Below are 22,860 nucleotides of genomic sequence, written 5' to 3'. Positions count from 1 at the left end.
GTGATTTATATTAAAAAAGGTGTCAGAACTGGAGAAAATGCCGTGTAGTTATAATTTTTTAGCACAGAACCTGCTGACCATGATGACATTTTGTGTTTGTGTCTCTAGACTGGTGGGCCAGTCTTCAGAATGTCAGGTCCTCCCGCCTCCTCCATCCTCAGACTGTGCTGTCTTTTTTGATACAGGGATCGAATCTCCTGTGTTTGAAGCCAAAATGGAGTGTGCATGGTGTGAGGGCCTCCCTCCCCACGGTCTCAGACCTTGCTAGAATGCAGGCTGGTGCCCACCTAAGACCTTCCTTTGGTGCTGCTCTCAGTCTTACAGCCACCAGCATTCCGTATGCCTCGGGGGCGCCTTGGGGAACTGACCAGTGAGGCTCCTTGCTGCCTGTACACTTGGCCTGTGGGGTGGGGTAGGGTGGGGTGGGGTGCAGGCTGGCTGTAGCAGAACTAAGGAGGGGGTCCCTTGAGGGCTCATATGTCTCTCAGAGTCCAGGTGGCCTTCGAGTCCATCTTGCGTTGAAGAGAGAGGTCTGCAGCTCCAGCTGTCCTCTGCCTCCTGGCACCAGGGTCAGAATTCACTCCCATCCCACCCACCCACCCACATGCTTCCTGGGTGTCTCTGAGCTAGAATCACTATGCTTGCCTTGTCTGGCCTATTGTGGCCTTTTCTTTTTGGAAAACTGGGGTTCTGAAAGGCTCTCTAGTCATCTCCCCTACAATATCATGGGGAAAGTAACTATGAGGTGCATGCTCCCACTGGAAACCTTTGTCTATTACATGTCCTTGAGTGAAGGGACAGAGGCCTAGGTCCTGCCCTCAGGTCCACAAGCAGCATCCCTGGAGCCCACCACACCCCCAAGTCTAGGAATAGCAGGAAAGGCCCCTTTGCTTCCTCTTGCCCAGTTAGGTCCTGGATCCTGACAGTAACAGCAGACAAGGGGTGCTTCTGAGAGTGAGCAAGGCCCATCCACACCAGCCATCCATTCCCTCTCCCCAGCATTTGAGAAGAGGGGATGTAGTTTGGCCATACCGGCCTCAGCGTCAGGCCTCTGGCTTCAGGTTGACTGAGGGGAGCAGAAAAGAGCCCTCTTTTCTTATTCAGAAACTAAGGTGCTAACTCTAGTGAGTGAGCTTTGGAGATGCCTGGACTAGTTGGAGGAATCTTTGGCAGAGGATCAGAGACCAGCAGCAGGCTGATTCCCTGTCTTGGCTCCCCCGACCTCCCAATCTCCTGTTGGACTTGTCTGGGCCCATAGGCTAGGGCTTGGCACACCGTGCCTACCTGGGATGGAAAGAGGTTGAGAAGCCATCAATCACTACAGGCCTTTTCCCCAGAAGAGCTGCTTGTTGGTGACCATGCAGGAGTTGAGCAACATAGATTCCCTTCTTCTGATGTTTGGAAATGAGCTGCTTGAGTCTACTGGAGTGGAGTGAAAAATGTAGCTCTGCTCCAGGCCTCCACTGCAGGCCCTGCCCCTCAATCTACATGCCCTTCACTCTCTCAGAACAAACTCCTTGTCCCCTTAGACCTGTGAATACCTGTGACCATCTGGGCCACACATACTGCCTCCATCCCTTCATCTTCCCTTCCCCTCCCCTCAGTGTATTGCTTACAGCCACATGTGTGAGGCCCACCGGCTTGGCAGTTGCTTTGGAGGGCCTTGGACTGGGAGTTCCCCTGCCCTCCAGATCAGGCTGGCAGGTGCAGGCTGTAAAGGCAGTGAGGTCAGCACCATCATCTCGCCTTTCTCACTTGAAGGGCCCTTTTCTCTTTCTGAACCCACTGTCTTGCCTGCCTCTGCTGACTCCACCAGTTCTCATCCCTTCCTTCCTTATCTGCCTGTTGGTGGAACCCTTAGGACTCAACTGGGGGCAGTCCCTGGATGGCTTTACCTGTGTGGGGCCTGTCTCTAAAGCCAGTGACAACTACCAGGCAGCCTCCAGCTGGCCCCCATCTTAGTGATTGGTTTCCTCTAGGGCCACCTCTCCTGCTGCTTCCTGTCAGAAGCCCAACAGGCAGTGTTAAGGGTGCGTGTGTACCCAGCACTGACCCAGGGTTTCCAGCTGTCGGTCTGCATGTACAGCTGCCTCTCCGCCACCTCTCTGAAGCTTCCTCTTGGGGCTATTGGAGCCTTCTTGACTCTTACCACCAGCCCCCCAGCTCACACCTTTTAAATGGTCTCTTCCCATTAGGCCCTTCTTGGATATGGACCTTACCTAACTAAAGGGCTGAACTCTGGAGGACATTCCTCCCAGGGGCAGGAGTCTGATGGACCAGTGGTCCATGGCTTCTGTTGAATGCAGACTACTTTGCTCTGTGTAAATGACTGTGGACCTTGTCCCACCCCTCATCCAAGCACCCTTGGCAAAAAGTCTGGTTCTCATCCATCCTGCCTTCAGCCCCTGCTCCTGCTGGTTCCTCCCCAAGGAGATGGGTGACCCCTGGGAAGATTCCGCTGACCCTCCCTGAGGAATGAAGAGTCCTGAGAGCCAGGGTGGCACTCTTTATCAGTTCCACATGGCAGCCTTGGCCCCTGCACCCCTCTCCAATGTCCTCACTCTTAGCCCAGGGTGAGTTGCCGTCAGGTGGGTGGGCTAAGCAGACCAGAAGTCATCGAGCTCCAAGACAGAGCCAGCCAGACCAAGTCCTGTCTTTGTCCATGCCCTTTGTGATTTCAGTCTTGGTAGAATTTGTATTTGGAGTTTTGTGCTTCAAACTTTCTGTTTTGTTTGTTTGGTTTTTGTTTTGAGGGGGTGGGGGGTACAGAGCAGCCGATCAATTTGTATTTATTTATTTTAACATTTTACTAAATAAAGCCAAATAAAGCCTCTCAGCCTCTTTGGTGTTGAGTTTGGGGCTAGGGTGGGAAAGTGTGGGTTAGATACTCCATCTCTAGTGTGTGGCCCTTGAGGGTTCAGACTGTCCTAGGACTCTAGCTGGAATCTGCTTCTACTGCCCACTAATGCTCTCAGACCCTAAAGAGCCCCTGATTCCCCAGGCAGGGCACAAAAGTGGTTTTTAAAACTTTACTGTGGGGGTAAGAGAAATGGCTCAAAGGTTTAGTTCCCAGAACTTACATGGTGGCTCACAACCACCTATAACTCCAGTTCTGAGTGATCTAAAGCCCTCTTGCACATACATACATACATACATACATACACACACACACACACACACATACACACACCAGGCAAAAACTCACCCATAAAATGAAAAACCCCAATTTAAGTTTTTTTTTTTTTTTATTTTGAAGGGGATTGGGGGAACTAACCCCAAACCAGCTGGGGCAGAGAAGAGTTGGACCCCAACAGTGGAACAACAGGAGAGGAAACAGGAATCCCCACAGATGCTCCACCCCAGCCCCTCTGACAGAAACCTTAAATAATTTAAATAGAAGTAAAGGTGGGCACCCACTAGGGTTCTCCAGTGTCTGCAGGGAGTGTATGTGTGAGCCATGGCCAGGGCAGCTTGGCAAGCTCAGGCCCGGCTTTGGGACTGCTGCAGGGCAGTGAGGTATTTCAGGGCTGCAGCCCCATAGCGCCGTGACAAGTCCTGGTGAAACTCCTCCTTGAGAGTCTGGAGACAGTGGCGATAGGTAGGGCTGGAGCGGAAGCGGGAAATGTCCAGACTTGGAGCATGGGGCAAGTGGATGGAGAAGGCCTCAGGCAGCACCAGGAGTTCATATTCCTGTAAGAATGAGGGCAGGAATGAACTAGGGAGAAGCAAGTGAGGGCTGAAATGCAAGCTTGTGCCATGGCCCAACAGGAACAGGCAGGTCACAGCCAGGGTAACAAGGTACCCTCCTCACCTGAGCATCCAGCTCTATGATGTGGGCCACCTTGTTCCAACCAAAACCCACAAAGCGAGGATCATAGCGGGGACAGTCACGGGGCACTACCACATAGGGCTCATAGTCAGCTGCCCATTGCACATGGTATGGCGCCTTGGCCTCCCGCCAGCGGGCATAGTCTGTGGGTGCATGACCCTGTGGCCACTCATGGTACCTGGGGAACAGGAGCAGGGCTGAGGCTAGGAGTTTGTGATCTGGGAGGGGGGGCAACATAACAGTGGGGCTGAATATGGTCTCTCTTACCTAAAGGTGTAGAGGGAGCCTGCATCCAGTAAGGTCAACAGCTCTGCCTTGGAGTTAGGGAAGCTTAAGCGATAGTGCAAGGTCTCGAATGCAGGCACCACCAAAGCAGCCTTCCGCTGACTGCCCAGCTCCAGCTGCTCTATAGAGGCCCTGGGGAGGGGTGGGCATGTGGGAAGAAGGAACACTCCACCCATAGGTCTCATCCCTGCTGAGCCACAGACCCCTGCCTTCCAGGTGCTCAACTCTGCTGTTTGAGATAGCCTTGCTGTTTGAAGTAAGGCATCGCTTCCCTGACTCAATGGTGGCCCAGAGAAAAGGCCTAAGATAAACCCTGTTGCAGAAGCCATTGAGCCCCAGAAAGACACAGAGACACAGCAACCTGGGGGTCCCAAGGTACCCTGACCCTGACAGTGCATACCCCAAATGCTGCCCCTCTCCTACCCTCCAGGCCCACCTGAGGTAGTCGTAGAGGGAGTAGGCAGGTAAGAAGTCAATGTCACTGAGGAAGACATAGGGCGTGAGAGCCTGGGCCAAAGCCACGTTGCGGAGCTGGTTGACTGGATAGAGGGGACCCTCCCGGTACACTATATGGTAGGCTACATCCTTCCTCGCAGAGAGCACTGGTGAAGTTTCCACGAAATGCAGGAACTGCTGAGCCTCTGCATCTGTCAGGTACAAGGCCAGGCTCATGGGGCCTGGCCAGTGCCTGCACAGGGCTTCCAGCATCTGCAGCCTGGGGTGAGGTGGGTGGTCAGCCCTGCTCGGGCCCCTCATGCACAGAAGCCCAGGAATCCTCCCCAAAGTTAGCTGCTGCAGAGCCCCTCCTGTGACTAAGCACCTTACAATCACAGAGAGCTGGTCTCTTAATCCTTACATTCACATTTGGCAGCCCAGCAAACTAAAGTCTAAGATGCTGAGGCTCCCTAGGGGCAGTTTTGGGCATCAGAAAGACTTCCAAAGCTCAAGCTTTTTCCATCATATCCAATGTCTCCAACTTCTGGGACTCTTCCAGGGACCAGCAGCTCACTACCATACCATGATGAGGCTACCAGATAAAATAGTTCTCTCAAATCCCATCTCAGCCTATGCCATGCTACCTGGGGCTGCCCTCCAAAACCTCACCGGTCCATAGAGAGCTGGGCCACCAAGGTGACATCGTGAGGCCGGGGAGGTGGTGGCTGGTGGGGGAGGAAAGTGATATGCACACGATGCACACTGAGCTGCTGTTGCCGGAACTCAAAGCAGGGCTCTTCCTCATCTAGCTGTGCCAGGGCCTGTTGCAACTGAGCGGGGTCCAGGGAAAGAAAGAAGGGGTCTGGCCTAGGACAACGTGCCCTCCAGTCAAGGCCCACCTGAGTACAGAGGGGCAAGACCTCCCAAAGGCAAGGTAACACGGCCCCTCTCACCTGCTCAGCCCCAGGAGGGAGCTGGTTGGGGCATCCAAAGAGCTCTCTCCGCAGCAGTTTCCCATCATACCCCAGGAAGGTCAAGTGCAGGTTTCGGAAGAATTCTGCATGCTTGTTCTTCACTCGAAGCTTCTTTGGTGAGTTCCAGTGGATCACCTGAGCTCCAGGAGGTGTTGGCAGGGATTTAGAACAGGGAGGAGCAACAGTCCCCCATCCTGCAGACTCCACTCACCTTGAGGTCAGCTGCTTCCAAGTAGCAGCGCTCAGCCAGTGTGTGGTCAGACAGCTGCACATTCCAGACACAGGGTAGGGGATGCACCAGCTCGGGATGCTCCTTGATGACAGCATTGAAAACGTCCTAGGCAGTGACAGACATCACATCTCAGCCCCCAGCCTGCCCCTCAGTTCTGCTCCCACAAAGATTCCTCCAGACCTGGTCAGCCAGAGATGTGGCCATCAGAGTAAGGAGCTCCTGTTTGGCTATTAGCTTCCACATCTGCTCCCAGCCAGTTTGCCGGAGCCTGTCCAGCCACAGTAGGATCACACCTGCCAACAAGGAGAGAGGTTGCCATGCCTACCAAGGACATCCAGATCCCGAATCCTTTGAAATGTTTGGTTTTGTTTTGTTTTGTTTTGTTTTTTTGTTTTTTTTGCAGTGCTGGGGAAAGCCCAAACCCTCATACATCCAAGACAATCTCTCTACCACTAACTATATCCCCAGACCCCTTTTAAATCCTTTTTTGAGGAATTGAAGAGATGGAGCCATGTTTAAGAGTACTTGTTGCTCTTGCAGAGGATTCAGATTCAATTACCAGAAACCATATGGTGACAACCCTCATAACTTCAGTTTCAGGGGATTCAACACCCTCTTCTGAACTCCATTGGTACCAGGCATGCATGTGGTGAACACACATACATGCAGACAAAACTTTCATACACATAAAATAAATCTTCAAAAACTTGAAATAGGGTCTCACTAAGCTTCTCAGGCCGGCCTCACACTTGCAATCTTCCTGCCTCAGCCTCCCAAGAAACTGGTATTACCAGCAACAATAGGCAACACCACACCAGGCTGCAAGGTGTTAATTGGTATAGTCAGTTGTGTGTCATCTAATGGAGCTTTGATCAACAATATAAAGCATACACTATAGTGGTACATACTTATATGAAATAAAAACAACAGGCAATACCACACCAGGCTACAAGGTGTTAACTGGTACAGGAGCTTTGGTCAGCAACATAAAGCATATACTAAGGATGGTACATGATTATTATATATATATATATATATATATATATATATATATATATATTATCACCACCTCAGGCAGGGTATGTGGCTCAATTGGAATCCTTGTCTATCATGCATAAAGCCCTGACTTAACACCCCAGTATGGCATAAACCAAGGAGACCACGGAGTACATATCTGCAATCCCAGCACCAGGGAAGTAGAGGCAGGATAATAAGAAGTTCAAGGTCATCCTCGGGTATATAATGAGTCAAAGCCAGACTGGGTTACATGAATCCTTGCCAAACCAACCAACCTACAACCTCTTATTTTTCCTATGCTTTTTCCATTTTCAGTTATACAAATACTTGCCATTGTTTTACAGTTGCCCATCTGTCAGGAAGCATGTTCAGTGACATGCCTGTTGTTCCCAGACCATACCACAACCTAGAGAAGAGTAGGCTACTCTCTCTGAGTGTGTAAATATACCCACTGGTGTTTGTATGGCAATGAAACTGCCTAATGGTAAATCTCTCAGAATGTATCCAAATTGCTAACACAGGACTGTATTTTCTGAGGGTTCAGACATAATCACCCATAATTCCCTTGGGTAGAGGGGAGGAGAAGAGCCCTTCCAAGCTCTTCTCTTACAGTTGGCAATGGCAGGACTATCTTAACTGTTTCTATGATGTGGATGAGAAAACAGTCTTAAAGGAAACAATGAGTTGGCCACAGCCATTTGGTACAAACATGCATGAGGGACAGTTCTCTTTATCCAGTGTCCCTTCCATAGCCCTGACAGTTCTTCCTGGGGGCTTCCTAGCATTCTGTATCCATCCCACCACTGAGACCCCGAAGCCCACCCTATCCTGCCTCCCTCACCACTGTCCCCACCTGTGTTAAATCCTCTGCCCAAGGCAGGCCAGGGCCTATGGTTCTTCCAGAGGTTGCCCAGGTACCAGTCGCTCTGGTTCTCCACGAGACCCACCACCTGCTTGTCTGGGAGGGGAGGGCAGGAGGGAGCTGCCTGGGGATGTGGGCTAGGGACTAGTGCAGTAGGAGGAGGTTGTGTGTGGGGGGGGTGGGAGGGGTGGGGGTGGGGCTGGGGCTGGGTAAACTGGGGAGGCAGCAGGCTAGGGTAGGGTTCTAGGTGTCTCACCAGAAAAGTGAGCAAAGAGTGCCCATAGCTCAGCAATGTCAGAGGAGAAGGTGACATCAGTGTCCAGGACAATGACTCGGGCCAGGCTGAGAGGCAGGATGCTGGGAAGTACCAGCTTCATTAGCCCATATAGGCCAGAGTAGTGCTTGTTGGGGATCCAGGAGATCAGGGGCTGTGAGGGGAGGGGAGAACATACCAAGTGGCACAGTGGAACACAGCCATAATCCCCCAAAACGTGAAAGATTTGGGCTCCAAGAGGTATGGTAGGACAGGATCTCTCCTCTCCCACCACCCACTGCTGGGGTAAAGAGAGGATGGGCCTAGCTGGGCAGGAGGGGTTTGGGGAGGGAGGGGGTGGTGACTCCTGCCTTGAGCTCTTCAGCATCGTAGAATCGGATCACCACAGCCGGCACCATCCAAGTTCGGAAGAGTGTCTCCAGGATGTTCCTGGCTATAGCATCAGTTACCAGGTGGAGGTGCAGCGGATTTTTCCTTTGGGGTGGAAAGAGTTAGCGTGGCATGGCTGTACAGGAACAATAGAGTATTCTCTCCTGCAGGAGGAGGCCCTGTCTCCTACAAGGAGCTCTTGGGGATGGTCTGATCACCCACACAACTCCCTTCAAAAGAAGGGACTTAGTTTCCTCAGCACAGATGAGCAAATAAACTCAGAACAGTGGTGCCGATTGCTTCGTTGTGGGTGGGTTCCTGACCCTCATCCAGGAGGCCTGTCTGTACCTGTAGAACAGCAAGGACTTCACGAGGGTGATGACCTCTCGGCTGGAATTGTATCCCGCACACACGATGGCCACGTGCAACAGCTGAGGAGGAACACCTAAGTCAGCAGTAGTCAGTCACCAACTTCTACTGGCCGGCCTAGCCAGCCTGGTCTAGAACAGTGTAGACCCCAGCTTGCCTCAGAGTTGGGGAAAGGGTTGCCTAGAGGCAACTCCTGAATTTCACAAGTGGAGAAACTGAGGAGTGAAGGGGCGGGCGCTCTGAGCGTCCTCAGGTGTCCCAGTTGGGTGGTCAGATGTCAGGAACTGTGATTCTCATAGATGACCAGATGGCTGGGGTGGAGCCAGGGGGTGGCAGCCGCCAGGGGCCACGAGCACCTACCTCGCACTTGGGTGGCAGTAGAGGTTGCAGGCTGGCGGCGGAGCGGTTACGGCTCCCGTACAGGTCTCCATCGAGGGTGGCAGCTGCCCGTAGTCCGTCTGAAAGGACACGTGGCGTGAGCAGGCAAAGGGAACACTGGGTCCCTACCTCGCCTGCCCAGCTTGCAGCTCTCACATTCAGGGTCCCGGCCGAACAGGAAGAAGCCAACCAGCAGCAGCAGCAGCAGCAGCAACGTGACGGCCCCCAGTGCCCGGGGGCGCCCTCGGGGCAGCATGGCTGTCTGAGGACCTCAGGGCGGGGCGCGACCCCGGGCAGCGGGCTCCATCATGGACCCTGCGGACCAAGAACCAGAGGAGGGTGACGCTCTGGACCGCAGGGCCCGACGGCTGCTCTCCCGGCACCGGCACAGCTGCCTGCCTCACCTGCTCCAGTGGCTACGGGAAGGCCCAGTTCCTCCTGCGATCGCCCGGTAGCGGGAACCGGGGCAGAGCTGCGAGCCAGCCCCGCCCCCAACCTGGGCTCAGGTTTCACCTTTGCTTGTCTGGGCTGGAAGAGGCGGGGAGACCCCTAAGCAGGGCCCCGCCCTCGCCCCGCACTGGACAGCTCCGAAACAGGCCGGGAGCCTACAACCCCTTTCGGTTGGTTTTGCACCAAGGCACCGGAGGGCTGAAGGCCGCAGGGACAGCTATCCAGGATGGCCCTGTGCCTGCTACCTGCAACCTCCTGGCTCTGGGACCCCATTCCTCCCCCTAAGGGGAGGGACCTGTGACCCTGAGCTCAGGATCAAAGGATTGGCTCGGGCACCGCAAGAGTCCAGGAGCAGGGGGGGATGGGATAGGAATGTCTGGTCCAGAGACTGGAGACACCTGCTCAGGTCGGGGACTGGAGGTTGGGCCTGCTAGGGACACCTGTAACCTGCGCGTCCTCCCTGGCCCTTAGTCCAGGTGGCCCAGGCCTGCCCAGCCGCGGACTGGAAGACACCGGCACTGCGTCCTTTTGAAGGCCAACTCCCCGACTGCACAGTAGCAGGCAGAGAGCTCCACTGCCGCCTGGGCAGGGCCGTGGATTCCCCAGCCCTTGTCTAGAGTGCGTTGATTGTGTCGGGCTCCAAGGCCTGGATCCCTTCCTCCCTCTTCTCTCCACCCCTCAGCAGGCCTCAGGCACTCCTCTGGCCCTATAGGGGTGTGGCAAGCTCTGGGCTGTGAAGGAGACTGGCCATGGTCGGTTGAGCACTACTGAGTGCCAGGTCCTGAGCTAAGTGTTTACCAAGCCTCCATTCAGTTAACCCTCATTCGCCCCGAGGACACAAGATGAGATTGGCCCTGAAGAGTGAATGGAACCTGCACCCTTTGGCCTTTTGCTGTGGCAGGCAGCCCTCTACTGCTCCTGCTCAGACTCCCAGGTGTGACTGCTTTCTCAGTCTTCCCTAGGGGTCTTCCACCTCAGGACCTGCCCCTGCCCTTCCTTCCCTGGGAATGTAGATCTCTCCACAACTCTTGCTTATCTTCCTAGCTCAAGGGAAGCTGAAGTTGCCTGTTTGTTCTGCGGGTCGCCCCGACCCCCAATTCCAGGTGTTGACTTTGTATGGAAACTCGACCTGCCCTCCAAGGACCATACTAGGCCTCACAAAGAACTCAGACTGGATCTTTGGCCCAAGGTCCAGCTGTACAAAAGGAGGCAGACCCATAAACAGCAGCCTGGGGCTGGCTCCTCCCCTGAGTGATCCGAATGCCTTTCTCTGGGAGATTGGGGGTCAGCCTCTGGGCCTTTGGAGGTTGCTATGGAAACCGAAAGCTGCCTCTTGTTCATTGAGGAATTAAGAGAAACCTGTAGTGTCCAGGCTTTGAATCCCAAGGCTTCATCTTCAGCCTGTAGTGAAGTTGGGGTAGATGGTGGGTGGAAGTGGAAGGGTTGCTCCCCGTGGCCCTCAACAGAGATGGTTGTGGGAGGTGAAAATGTGAAGGAGCAGATAGGATCACAGGCAGAGCCTAGACCAAGCTAAGTCTTCCATAAAGAGATATGAGTTAGTGGAGACTCATCATGGTGACCCTGTTTCAACTTCAGCACTGTAGGTACGGAAATGAACACAAGGACAGAAGTATATGCTGGGCCCTCAAGAAGCCCTCTGGAATCTTCAGAGGAGAGGAAGGCACAAGTGAGTCTAGAGACCCCATTTGAAACAGCTCTGCCCAGGACTTTACTTTGTGACCTTGGACCTATCCAGCACCCTCCCTAGGTCTCTGGTGTCCTCATCTGTGCCTGTCCAACTGGTCTTTCTTCCCCTGTGACTTGGGACAGATTGAAGAAGAGAGGATCCAGCCCAATTTATCCAGAGGCATTTGCAGCCCAGCCTTGCTGTCAGGTCCAGGCAGGAATCCAGCAGGGAGGGGCCTCCTTCCAGCCTCCAAAGCCTGCATACACCTCTGCTCTTTCTTTCTGAGCCTAATCAGGCTCCAGATCTAGAGAGGAAATTCAGGAAGCCCTGCTGCTGCCAACCTGGCTGGACCCAGTCCCTGTACTGCAGAGAGAAGGGCCCTTCACCATCTGGATGTGGAGGGGAGGTGGTGTACCACTCTGGATCCTCCCCAGAACAAAAGACCATTTGATGGAATCTTGCACAAATGTACTTGCCCTCGTGTACACACAAGTACAAACACACACACACACACACACACACACACACACACACACACACACCCTCAGTCCAGCTGCAGCAGAAGGCTAGAGGAATGGCTCAAAAGCAGTAAAGTCACTGAATTCCTGAGCATAGATCTTAGCCAAGCCTGCCTCATATGTCATGGCTCATGCTAGAGAATGCTACCAAAGGCCTTGCTGTGCTGTCTGGGACAAGTAGTGGGCCTCCCTGGGCCTCATCTGTGGACAAGAGTTCCCACCAATCTGATGAGGTTGATGTGGTAGTGACAAAATAAGCATCTGGCAGAAGCAAGCATAAGGGGTATTTTATTTTGGTTCACAGTTTGAGGGTCTAATCCATCATGGCGGGGTAGCTGTGTTTGCAGAAACCCGAGATAGCTTCTTGGTTCCCAGCTTGCTTTCTCTTTTATTCAGCTCAGCTCCAACCCACCTAATACAAGCACCCAGGCTGAGTACTCTCAGCTCCATGTTTCTGGAGACACATCATGGACACACTCAGAGGTATGTTTCTACAGTGATTCTAAACCCACCAGGTTGACAATGAAGATTGAACAATCACAATTGCCAATAGGGTGAGGCATATGTGGTACACTCGAGACAGGGTGAAGAACAACTTCCATGGTACCCAAACCACAGACTCTTCTGAGGTTCAGAGCATCTTTCCCTGAATCTTTGTTTGTGGGCATTGGCATGAGTGTATTTGGCAACGATAGGATCATGGCTCCACACAGACAAAGAAAGGGAAGGAAGTGGATTGTGGCTTCCTGGTGAGTGTGGTGTTTAAAATGTCCTGGCTCTGGCTCAGACTAAATCAGCATTCTAATCATGACTAGACATAGTAGGCACTTTAAAAAATGGTTTTAATTTAAAAATTAAAAAACTAAACAAAAGCAGACAACAATAACAAAAAGCAGTCTTACTCGAGCAAAAGCTAACCTGGAACTCATTACATGGGCGAGGTTGGCTTTGTACTTGCAGTGATCCTCTTGAGTCTGCTTCCTGAATGCTGGAATTACTTACAGAGATGTGCCACCATGCCCATCTTTTTATTTTAGGTTTTATTTCATTTTATGCATACGAGGTTGGCCAGCATGTCTTTCTATATGCCTTATGTCTGCAGAGATCATAAGAAGTCATCAAATCCTCCAAAACTGGAGTTATAGATGGTTGTGAGCCACCATGTGGGTGCTGGGAACCAAACCCAGATCCTCCGCAAGAGCAACAAGTGTTCTTTTACTCCAAGCTATCTCTCTAGTACCACATCCAACTTTTTGTTGTTGTTGTTTTGTTTTGTTTTGTTTCGTTTTTTTGAGACAGGGTTTCTCTGTATTGTTTTGGAGCCTGTCCCGGAACTCGTTCTGTAGACCAGGTTGGCCTCCAACTCACAGAGATCTGCCTGCCTCTGCCTCCTGAGTGCTGGGATTAAAGGCGTGCGCCACCAACGCCCAGCCACACCCAACTTTTTAAGATTCTTAAATGAGCATTTCTTAACCCCTGAGAGCCATCTCCCTAGTTCCTTTATGAACATTTTTATTAGTGTTTATTTATTTATTTATTTTATATAATATTCTTTTTTTTTTTTTTGGTTTTTCGAGACAGGGTTTCTCTGTGGCTTTGGAGGCTGTCCTGGAACTAGCTCTTGTAGACCAGGCTGGCCTCAAACTCACAGAGATCCGCCTGCCTCTGCCTCCCGAGTGCTGGGATTAAAGGCGTGCGCCACCAACGCCCGGCTTATTAGTGTTTATTAATTGTACAAAACAATGCGCTTCGCCTGTCGTGATGGCTACCACCTTCAATCCCAGCACTTAGGAAGTAGAAGCAGGCAGATCTCTGAATTTGAGGCCAACCATAGTGAGACCCTGTTTCAAAACAAACCAAAATAATGGGCTTCCTGATGACATTTTCGTACATGCATGTGATATACTGGATGGGCCTTATTAGGCATATCCTGTCCTTGTCTGAAGATAATATGTGGTAGAATATTAAACAAACGTATTACAATTCAACGGATAACCATAAATTCGCGGGCGGAGTCCGCAATGGCGCAGAGTTGCCACGCCCTCTCTCCCCACAGCCAATCAGCTGCCTTCCTGGGGCGGTTCCCTCCCTCCACTTGTACAGAGCTTTGACTTTAGCCGCTTTGTTGCTTGGTTCAGGAATGGATCCCTAGGAGTTACCCCCAACTCTTGGGGCTTGGCTGAGAGCCAGGAGGCACATCCAAGGGCTAGAAAGCGCTGACATTCGTTCGGAGTTAAAGGTCCAAGTCGGCCCATAATAATTTTGTAAATGGGGTAACCTGAGGTGCAGATAAGAGAAGCTTATGTGCAGGTTCGTCCCTAAGTGGAGAGCAGAAGGGTAGGTCGGGCATTCGCCGAAGTAGTCAGCCGGGTACGAATTTTGGGGGTCCACATGCCCTGAAACATCTGGAACCGAAGCCACAGCACAAAACCTGCTAGCTAGGTTTGCCTCCGTTTCCCTGGCACTGGCTTTTGTGGGGAACTGGAAACTGGCGGTTACTGAGACCCATTTGCGAAACTTTCGAGGTTCTTAGCGCCTTAAATCCCAAGACCTGTGCTGTCCTGCCCTCCCGCTCGAGCCTCTCGGCGATCTTCTGGGGAAGCCTGAGACTCCGTGGTCCCTTCTCTAGAATGAGCTGATGAGCCTGCCGCTAAATTGCAACTGCGCAGGCGCCAAGACAGCCAACCAAGGGGGCTGAAGATCGGACGGCTGAGGCTCTAGGAGATTCAGGGCGGAGAGTGAGGGAGCCAATGGTTGGAAGGAGGGAGGGTGCTCACGGTCGCTGGGAGGAGGTGCTAGAGATGGGGTGAAGGGACATTCGGGGGCTACGAGCGTTTAGCTAGACCTGGGCTGCGGAAGTTGAGCAACTGGGAGGCGGGCTTAGGGCCGGAAGCAGGAAGGAGGGCTCAGGACGCAGGGTGCCGCGCCAGCCGTGCTGTCGGCCAGTGGGACTGCCGGTGGCCGTAGCAGGATGGAGAAGCTGCGGCTTTTGGGCCTCCGCTACCAGGAGTACGTGACTCGTCACCCAGCCGCCACGGCCCAGCTGGAGACCGCAGTGCGGGGCCTCAGTTACCTGCTGGCAGGTGCCACACTGACCTTTGACCCATTTCTTCGGGACCCTGACCCATGACTCCTATGACCCTTTCCCTGCGGACTCAGGGTAGTGGTCACTGTTTGAGTTCTGTCTAGGTTTCTGTGGCGTATAGGGAGTTAGGGGGACCCAAAGCTGCAATGTGAAAGGCTCACCAGCGCCTCCTGTACCTTCTTCCCCAGGTCGCTTCTCCGATTCACACGAGCTGTCTGAGTTGGGTGAGTTGGGCTCTGGACTGGGGAGGGGACTTTGGGGGTGGGAAAGCCTTCCAGAGGACATGATCGCCCTTTAGATCGATGTTCCTTGGCTCAGTCAAACAAGTTCAGCTGTCCACTGTCCAGGACCCTTAGTGTTCCTAGAGTTGGGAGACCTGTGAGGATTTTGTGTGGCTGCCTTGTTTGGCTCTGTATTAAGCAACTTTCCTGCTCTTGCTAGTTCATCAGTCCTATGAGTATGAGAAGGGCACCGTTGTTCTGCCTAACTGCAGGAATAAAAGGTCAATGAGGCTTAGGAATAGTCCCTGACGTCAGAACCAACATTCAAATGCCACAGGTCCCATACTAGTAGTGCCTCAGTCATGTTTGCTTAGTCAGTGGGGGAAGAGATGGTCATGAAAGGATGCGGTAGATTTTGAAAGGTAGTTGTGATGTAGGCCTTCAGTGGGACAGTCTGCAGAGAGAGCAAAGGCGAGGTGGTAGAGCACGCACTTGGCTGTTGGGAGCATGACAGGCAGTTCTGAATAGCTCAGTGACCAGTGCTGTCCAGCAGAGCAAGGGCTAGGCTGTCACTGTGATCATTCATTTGTTATTGGTTCAGATGTCATCTTCAGGAGAACGGGGCTTTCAGCAAGTGGGAGAAGAGGCATGTTGGTTTCCACACAGTCTGTGGGTAGCTGAGTACAACTTGTGACAGGTGCTTTGTAGAGATCTGGGGTAAAGGTGACAGGGGTGAAGGCCACACCAGAGCCAGCCTCTCAAGTCCATGCTCTGCTTCTCAGTGTACTCTGCCTCTAACCTGCTTGTGCTGCTCAATGACGGGATCCTTCGGAAGGAGCTTCGGAAAAAGCTGCCTGTGGTGAGAACTCTTCAGGGAGCCGAGGGTGGGGGAGCTCAGGGACTTGGGAACAAAACAGTAATGGCCAGCACGTGTGTGGTACGTGTTGCAGTCTCTGAGCCTGAGACATGCCTGTGTCCTTATGAGCCTCAGACCAATTATTAGTTGTCCTAGTCTCATACGCATGAAGTGTTAGAGATGGAAAAGTCAGCCAGCCTGTTAGCAGTGGCGTTGGTGTTTGAACTCAGGCCTTAGGCTTGGAAAGGGGGAAGTCCCACCTGCAGAGGGGCAGCACCTGGGGCTAGCGAAGCTCCCTGACCTCTGGGCTTCTTGCAGTCCCTGTCCCAGCAGAAGTTGCTGACATGGCTGAGCGTGCTGGAGTGTGTGGAGGTGTTCATGGAGATGGGGGCTGCCAAGGTGTGGGGTGAAGTAGGCCGTTGGCTCGTCATTGCTCTCATCCAGCTAGCCAAGTAGGTTGGGCTGCGGAGGGCAGGATGCAGGGGGGGGACCCAGGCCAGCTCTGAGGGTGCTCAGCAGAGCAGCCTTGCGACCTGCTTTCTAGCCACCTTCCCCTAACTGAATTATATTCCCCAACTCAGGGCTGTCCTGCGCATGTTCCTGCTGATCTGGTTCAAGGCTGGCATTCAGACCTCACCCCCCATTGTTCCACTGAACAGGGAGACCCAGGCGCAGCCCTTGGGTAAGCTGCTGCTCTGCCCTCAAGTGGAATGGGACATGGGACTGATCTGTGGGTTTGGAGCACATTTCCCATCAGTGCAGCACCCATTATTCTATAAGAAAGACAAGATTTGGAGAAAATCAGAACTTAAACTTGGGAGGTTTTTGTTTTGTTTGTTTATTTTGATCCTGGAGATCAAACCCAGGGCCTAATGCATGCTGGGTAAGTGTTCTGCCACTGAGGTACACTCCCATCCCTGAACTTGGGACTTGTGGTGCCAGAGTCTTGTGGGCTGTAGGAACTAGGGACAGAGAACATCAGCACAACAAAGTAGGTGTCCTGCAAATATTGTCTCTGGGCCTGGTTCTGTATCATCAACCATAGCCTCAAGAGGAAGGGGCCCCTCCATCAGCCTCATCTCTTCCCTCACCTTGAGTGGGGATGATGATGTGCCTCCCACGTGAATGTGGTGACAGCAAAGGATTGAGAGAATGTGGCTTCATGATCCTGTAGCCCCAGTAGTTGTGGTTGGGCTGGGCCTTCCCTTTCTTTCTCCATTATCTTGGAATCCTAGGTTCTTGTTTGGCTGTGATTATGGGTAATGATGGCCTTTCCTTAGGCCGGGGAAGGTTCCAGAATGCTTCCCTCTGTGGAAAGATTTCTTGTTGAACCACAGTCCCTGGGTGCAATTACCTTCACTCAGCTGCAGCCTCAGAACAGGCTCTTGTGTTCTCCCAGTAGCTCCTCAAGGGTTCACTGCATACATATTCTCTGCAGGCTCTGCTAGGAGTGTGTCCCTCATATTGTGTCCTGTCTATACCTGCTAGATGGTGACCACAACCCAGGCAGCCAGGAGCCATCATATGTGGGGAAGAGGTCAAACAGAGTGGTGCGAACCCTCCAGAACAGTAAGTGGAAGATGTAACTGGACTAGGCATCTAGGTGCTGAGGTCAGTGTGAGCCTGAGGGACTGGCTTCTGTCAGCACCCACTTCAGCTCCTGGCTTACTTGTCTGTCCTTATGTTCTAGGCCCATCCCTGCACTCACGGCACTGGGGAGCCCCCCAGCAACGGGAAATTCGGCAGAAACAGCAGCAGGAGGAGCTTAGCACACCCCCAACACCTCTGGGGTTGCAGGAGACCATTGCAGAGTCTTTGTATATTGCCCGGCCCCTGCTGCACTGTATCCTTAGCTGTGCTGGTGGTGGGTTGGGGAGGAGCTGAGCTAGACCCTGCACTGGAGACATCCTTGACACCTTGACTATCAGTGCTCAGCCTGGGCTTCTGGGGTCAACGGTCATGGACACCCTGGCTACTCTCTGGTGTGGTGGATATGACTAGGTAAGCATGGGGGAAGGATTCCCATTCCTTCCCCGGGGCTTTCTGCCTGCCATTTGCCTATCCCAGTCTATGGCTTTTTCCCTGCTAGGGACATAGATCATCCTTGTTCCTATGTCCCTTCCCCACAGTCTGAGTCTCCTGAGTGACAGAAAGAGTCTGACCCGAAGGGAACGGCTAGAGCTGAGGCGCCGCACAATCCTGCTGCTGTACTACCTGCTACGCTCCCCATTCTATGACCGCTTCTCTGAGTAAGGACCACTCTCACCTCAGCAGGACTCTCCATGCCGCATGGAGAGGGTTGGGGTCAGATGAGTACTTTCTGGTTCTGGAGCCGTCCAGGAAGCAGCCACTAGAACCACCTGCCCTGGTCAGGCCCAGTGTGAGCTTGTGTGCTTCTTGGCAAGAGAGACCACTGCGGTAGGGTAAGAGTTCTGCAAGGCCACAGTTGATGCAGACCACCTATCTCTGGCTCTTTTCACCACAGGGTATCCACTTTTTCAGAGCAGGTGCTGCACTTCAGAGGGCTGGGCAACTAAACAGAGGCCTAGCTAGGCTGTCACTGCTGGGCTCATCCCACACTCATCACCTGTGAGGGATCAGAGCCCATGCCTTAGTCTGGGAAATCTCTCAAAAAGGCCTGCCAGGGTACCTCTGATCTGTGGTGGAGTGTCTGAGCAGGAGCTGGGCTGTGAGACCTCTGGGCTCAATTTCTCACCTATAAAATGGGGATAGTGATGGCACCCATCTGATAGGTTGTTGTAGGGGTCAGGTGACTGAGTGTGTTTGACTGTGCTTGGTATATAATGAGCATGTGATGTTAGTTTTTGTTTTTGTTTTTTATACTAGTGCTGCTGGTATCAAACCTAAGGACTCAAACATGCTAAGCAAGTGTTCTACCCCTGAACCACACTTCCATCTCACACGTGTTCTTTTATTGTTCCCAACATCATCATGGCCGACTCCAAGTTCCCCTGTGGAAAGTCCCATACCGTAAACAATAAGCCAAAGGGGACCCTTCTTAACACTGTCTCCCGTTCCTAGGCCCAACTGCTCTAAGCATTGGCTTGTGAGGTTTCTATGTAGCTCAGCTGTCAGCGCCCTCCATAAACCTCCAGGGAACAGGCCTTGCTAAAGTGACCTTTAGGAAGCACTTGCTGAATGCCGATGGTAGGAAGGTAGGAAAGGGGAGGGGGAGTTTATGAAGTGGTGTGAGCTGTGAGCATTATGTGCAGCTCTAGACAGGTGCAGTGCCAGCAGTCTGGCCTCGTATCAGGGTCTGTCCTAGCCCCTTGTTTTCTGAAATGCCTGGTGGTAGGTCAAGGCCTTTAGCTCCTGATGTGCAGGGATCCATCCCACCCCCATCTCCACCCCTACCCCACCATGGTGTTTCTCTTCCCTGTTCAGAGCCAAGATCCTCTTCCTGCTCCAGCTCCTTGCAGACCATATCCCTGGCGTTGGCCTAGTGGCAAGTAAGTGTGGTGGGGCAGTGTGGCTGTAGAATGTCCCTGAGGCACAAATGGCCCCATTTTACTGTTTGCTTTGTCTCTTCATGGTTTGATTATTGGGCAGTCAAGAGTGACCCCTATATCAGTATTGGGAGGTGACAGTTCCAGGGCCTAAGTTGTCAACTCATGGAGGTAGGGAGGTGGCTGGAAGAATGTCTGTGTGTAGGATAATTAGGCCATTTCAGGTTGGCAAGCCCTCCTGCCTCTGTTACCTGAATAATAGGAGCAGTCTGATCTGGTAAGGCAAGGAGGGACCTTGGGGACTGTCTGGGTACCTGACCACAAAGGAATACATGCTGGTCATGCTACTTGGCTCCCCTGAACCCGGGGGTCCTTGTCTGTAAATTGCATCTCCAGCATAGCTGCAGAGGCAGGAGACATAGCAGGTGTTACAGATGTGAGCAGCTATACTGGTGTTAGGGTCAGAAAAGGGCATGGGGCAGTGCCAGGGCCCTGGCTTGGCCCTAATGCCTCCTTCCCTCTCATTGCAGGGCCGCTCATGGACTACCTGCCCTCCTGGCAGAAAATATATTTCTACAGTTGGGGCTGACAGACATGCAGGAGTGGGTGCAGAGTGGGTTATATGGTGTGCTCTGTTGCTCTGGGCAGTCCCCCAGACCCCTCTTCTCTAATAAAACTGACTCTGCTAGTGTCCCAGCACATGGCTCTGTGTCCACCAGACAGCACCTCCCCTGGCAGTTCTGGTTTTTCAGCCCTGGTCACCACACCTTCCTGGGATGGAGCCACAGCAGCCTGCTCCTTATCACTGGGCAGGAAGTCTCCATCAGGTGCAGGGGGCACCTTCATCTCGGCACTGCAGATTGACTTATCCTCCTCCAGCATGGGTCACCATTTGCCTCAACTCTGCGACTAGATAATTCTTACTGGTCCGTGATGAAGACAGGTGGAACTAAGCCCTGGATGACCACAGTCCAATATGCCTTCCTGCCAGGGCTTCTATTTCCCTTTCCCTACAGGGCTAAACAGCAAGCCCAGCCACGCCCCAAGAGATGCTTTTCTCCATGGCAGAAGTCAGAGCTGCCAGGGCTGGGACGCGATAGAGTGCAAACCTGGGTCTATAAGAAAGTGGGCAGTGTGTGTCTGTGTGTCAGCCTCTCTGACACTCTCCTAGCAGACTGACTCTGGCTCAGGAGGATTATATTGCTGGAACCATGCAGGCTACTGTGGAGAAGACGGAAGAGGTCCTGGCAGGGCTGTGTGGGCCTGACCTTTACTGTCCTCAGTATTTGTCTTCCCCTCTCTTCCTTTTAGACAAGTCTCACTGACCTCAAACTCATGGCAGTCTCTCATGTGGGACTGTAGGGGTAAGCTGTCACACCTATCTTGTTCCTGCCCCTTTTGTTCCTGCACTATTCTCAGGAGTGGTGCCCCTTTACTTTGGAGAGCACTGTCTGCACCTGTCCTTCAGGCCTCACCTCCTCCAACATGCTCTTACAGCCCTAGCTCAACCTGACATGCTTGCCATGTGATTCTGAGCAGGAGCAGTAGAAAGGGCAGGCCTGTCAGTTTGTTGGCTTTGCTCAGCCTCACAAGCATCCTGAGTGCTTACACTGTAGCAGGCTTTGGTGCCATGCAACACATGTTTCCCTGCCTTGTAGTTCCTGACTCCTGAGTATGTACTGTGCTAGGGTCTTGAAGATGGAGATGGTGTTGCCACACAGTGGTAAGCGGTTTCTGCAGTGATGGCAAAGGAGAGCAAAGCTTTCCAGTGCAGTGAAACTCGAAACCTGTAGGATAGAGCTGGATAGAGACTAACCTCCAAGCCACACTCCTCGCCCAGGGCATACATTTCCTGACAGCAGCTAGGGCGGGGAAGGCTGTGTGCAGAAAGCAGCTGTGCAGGGTCTTAGTGGATGGAACACAACACTGAAGTGCCGTCCTGTGCAGGCATAAGAAGTCGATGGCGTGAGGGCTAGGGAAAGCTCTGGTGGCGCAGACCTTTGTGGTGGTGTGGGCAGAGATGAGTGTGTGTGACATCAGCCATGACATGGGAGAGGCTCGAGGCAGTGGGGCAAGGGTTGAAGGACCACAGCAGACCATGGGGACTGTGGGTAGGGGGGAATAATGTGGCGCCCAGGAGTCAAGAATGAAGGACAGGGCTTTGGAGTTGGATAGCATATGGAATTCCAGGTCCCTAGAATTGAGGAAGGAAGGTATCCTGGCAGGGATACAATACTAAAACAGTTGTGGGGGACAAGAATCCTCTCCAGAGCTGGTGGTGGGGCACACTCCTGATTCCCTACATTTGGGAGGCAGAGGTGGAAACAGGTGGATCTCTGAGTTCAAGGCCAGCCTGGTGTACAAAGTGAGTCCCAGGACCACCAAGGTTACACAGAGAAAGCCTGTCTTGAAAAAATTAAAGAAAAAAAAAAGTCTTCTCCAGGACACAAAGGGAGGCGGTACTGGTGCTGATGCTGAGCCCTGGAACTAATACCCTTTGTGAGGTGGCCCTGAGAATTGGCACCAGGTTCTGTCCTGCTGGGGGAGGGGCAGGCAGAAGCCACAGTACGGACTGTGTAGGAAATGGTTCTCGCCATGCTGGGGGCTCTGTACCCCAGGGCTGGGCTCAGTATCTTCCTTTTTTACCTCATCCTGGCAGGCGCACTCCTTCGACCTCAGCCCCAGAGGTAAGGCCAGACCCCTCAGGGCCTAGAAGACTCTGGAAGAGGCTGACCATTATCCTGGGAAGGGTTCGTTTGTTAAGTCTTCACCCTGGGCTACCCCCTCAAAGGAAAGTGGCAATGTCCTTTGGGGTCAGAGCTCAGCCCAGCAACATCTCCCATAGGTCTCAGCGATCTGTTCCTGAGGAATTTTCGGCCCCACTGGAACTCTCACAGCCGCTCTCAGGCCTGATGGATGGTAGTATTTCTCTCCCCTCTCCCGCCCTCCACAGCAGGTGCCCTTAGAGGTCTCCTAGGGCCAAGCCCTGAGTCTCCTACTCCCAGACTGCCTCTTCAGAGCTCCTGCAGCCCCATTCCAAGTCAGCAGTGCTTCCCTCCACCCTTATCCTCTTCTCTCTTTAGACTATGGGATCAGACCCAAACACCCGTGGCCACGAGGGCCCCGACCCCTTCTCTCTCAAGCCCAGCAGCGCAAGCGGGACGGGCCCAACATGGCTGACTATTACTATGATGTGAATCTGTGATGGGAACCCCGCATAAAGCTATTATGGGCAGCAAATGCTTGGTTCACTAGCCTGTGTGTAACAAGAAGGCCCAGCAGGGGTCCAAGTAAATACACCTACTGTGGTCCAGACAGGAAATGGCACTTTAATAGTAGTAGCCAGGTGACAAGACAGTGACAGGGATGGCTGGGACCAGCTGAGAGGCCTCCTTTCCCCGCAAGGCAGGGCGTGCTGTAGCCCTCTCCTTCCTAGCGCACACAAGCCTGCCAGGACCAGCATGCTGGCCAGGCTGGAGGTTAGAGCTGCCCAGAGGCCCCACAGATGTCTTGACTGTCATGTATTGCCATTTCCTTACTGGAAAGTCCTCC

General features: G+C 52.9%; 3 protein-coding genes across 8 annotated transcripts; 2 read left to right on the top strand and 1 right to left on the bottom strand.

Moving 5' to 3' along the window:
* Positions 1 to 3,372: 3,372 nt before the first annotated feature.
* Large2 (LARGE xylosyl- and glucuronyltransferase 2) lies at positions 3,373 to 9,280 on the bottom strand. 4 transcript variants are annotated; one of them, XM_035446834.1, is made up of 14 exons: positions 9,181 to 9,280; positions 9,003 to 9,104; positions 8,626 to 8,722; positions 8,259 to 8,382; positions 7,891 to 8,062; positions 7,626 to 7,730; positions 5,936 to 6,048; positions 5,735 to 5,860; positions 5,503 to 5,658; positions 5,219 to 5,379; positions 4,551 to 4,829; positions 4,097 to 4,246; positions 3,812 to 4,007; positions 3,373 to 3,690 (listed from the first exon to the last, which is right to left on the bottom strand). In XM_035446834.1, the coding sequence occupies exons 1-14, from the start codon at positions 9,278 to 9,280 to the stop codon at positions 3,481 to 3,483; spliced, it is 2,091 nt and encodes a 696-aa protein (XP_035302725.1). In that variant the 3' UTR covers positions 3,373 to 3,480. The 4 variants fall into 4 exon arrangements, with proteins under 4 accessions (XP_035302725.1, XP_035302726.1, XP_035302727.1 ...); XM_035446835.1 differs by having other exon boundaries at positions 8,626 to 8,708; positions 9,007 to 9,104; XM_035446836.1 differs by having other exon boundaries at positions 8,626 to 8,708; positions 9,007 to 9,104; positions 9,196 to 9,280.
* A 5,274-nt stretch (positions 9,281 to 14,554) lies between these two features.
* Positions 14,555 to 20,007, top strand: Pex16 (peroxisomal biogenesis factor 16). 2 transcript variants are annotated; one of them, XM_027422454.2, is made up of 11 exons: positions 14,555 to 14,762; positions 14,953 to 14,988; positions 15,768 to 15,844; positions 16,160 to 16,293; positions 16,423 to 16,523; positions 17,330 to 17,410; positions 17,532 to 17,684; positions 17,770 to 17,842; positions 17,971 to 18,090; positions 19,247 to 19,311; positions 19,839 to 20,007. In XM_027422454.2, exons 1-11 carry the CDS (start codon positions 14,651 to 14,653, stop codon positions 19,895 to 19,897), a joined length of 1,011 nt encoding a protein of 336 aa, XP_027278255.1. In that variant the 5' UTR covers positions 14,555 to 14,650; the 3' UTR covers positions 19,898 to 20,007. The 2 variants fall into 2 exon arrangements, with proteins under 2 accessions (XP_027278255.1, XP_027278256.1); XM_027422455.2 differs by having other exon boundaries at positions 14,733 to 14,839.
* Positions 20,008 to 20,147: 140 nt separating this feature from the next.
* Positions 20,148 to 22,548, top strand: CUNH11orf94 (chromosome unknown C11orf94 homolog). Of its 2 annotated transcripts, XM_027422457.2 has the most exons (3): positions 20,148 to 21,995; positions 22,154 to 22,227; positions 22,392 to 22,548. In XM_027422457.2, exons 1-3 carry the CDS (start codon positions 21,892 to 21,894, stop codon positions 22,511 to 22,513), a joined length of 300 nt encoding a protein of 99 aa, XP_027278258.1. In that variant the 5' UTR covers positions 20,148 to 21,891; the 3' UTR covers positions 22,514 to 22,548. The 2 variants fall into 2 exon arrangements, with proteins under 2 accessions (XP_027278258.1, XP_027278257.1); XM_027422456.2 differs by having other exon boundaries at positions 20,148 to 22,227.
* Positions 22,549 to 22,860: the final 312 nt, after the last annotated feature.

This window comes from Cricetulus griseus, chromosome 6 (assembly GCF_003668045.3).
Source record: "Cricetulus griseus strain 17A/GY chromosome 6, alternate assembly CriGri-PICRH-1.0, whole genome shotgun sequence".
Taxonomy (NCBI): Eukaryota; Metazoa; Chordata; class Mammalia; order Rodentia; family Cricetidae; genus Cricetulus; species Cricetulus griseus.
The sequence above is the reverse complement of the archived record's forward strand: the minus strand, read 5'-3'. Positions and strand labels throughout refer to the sequence as shown.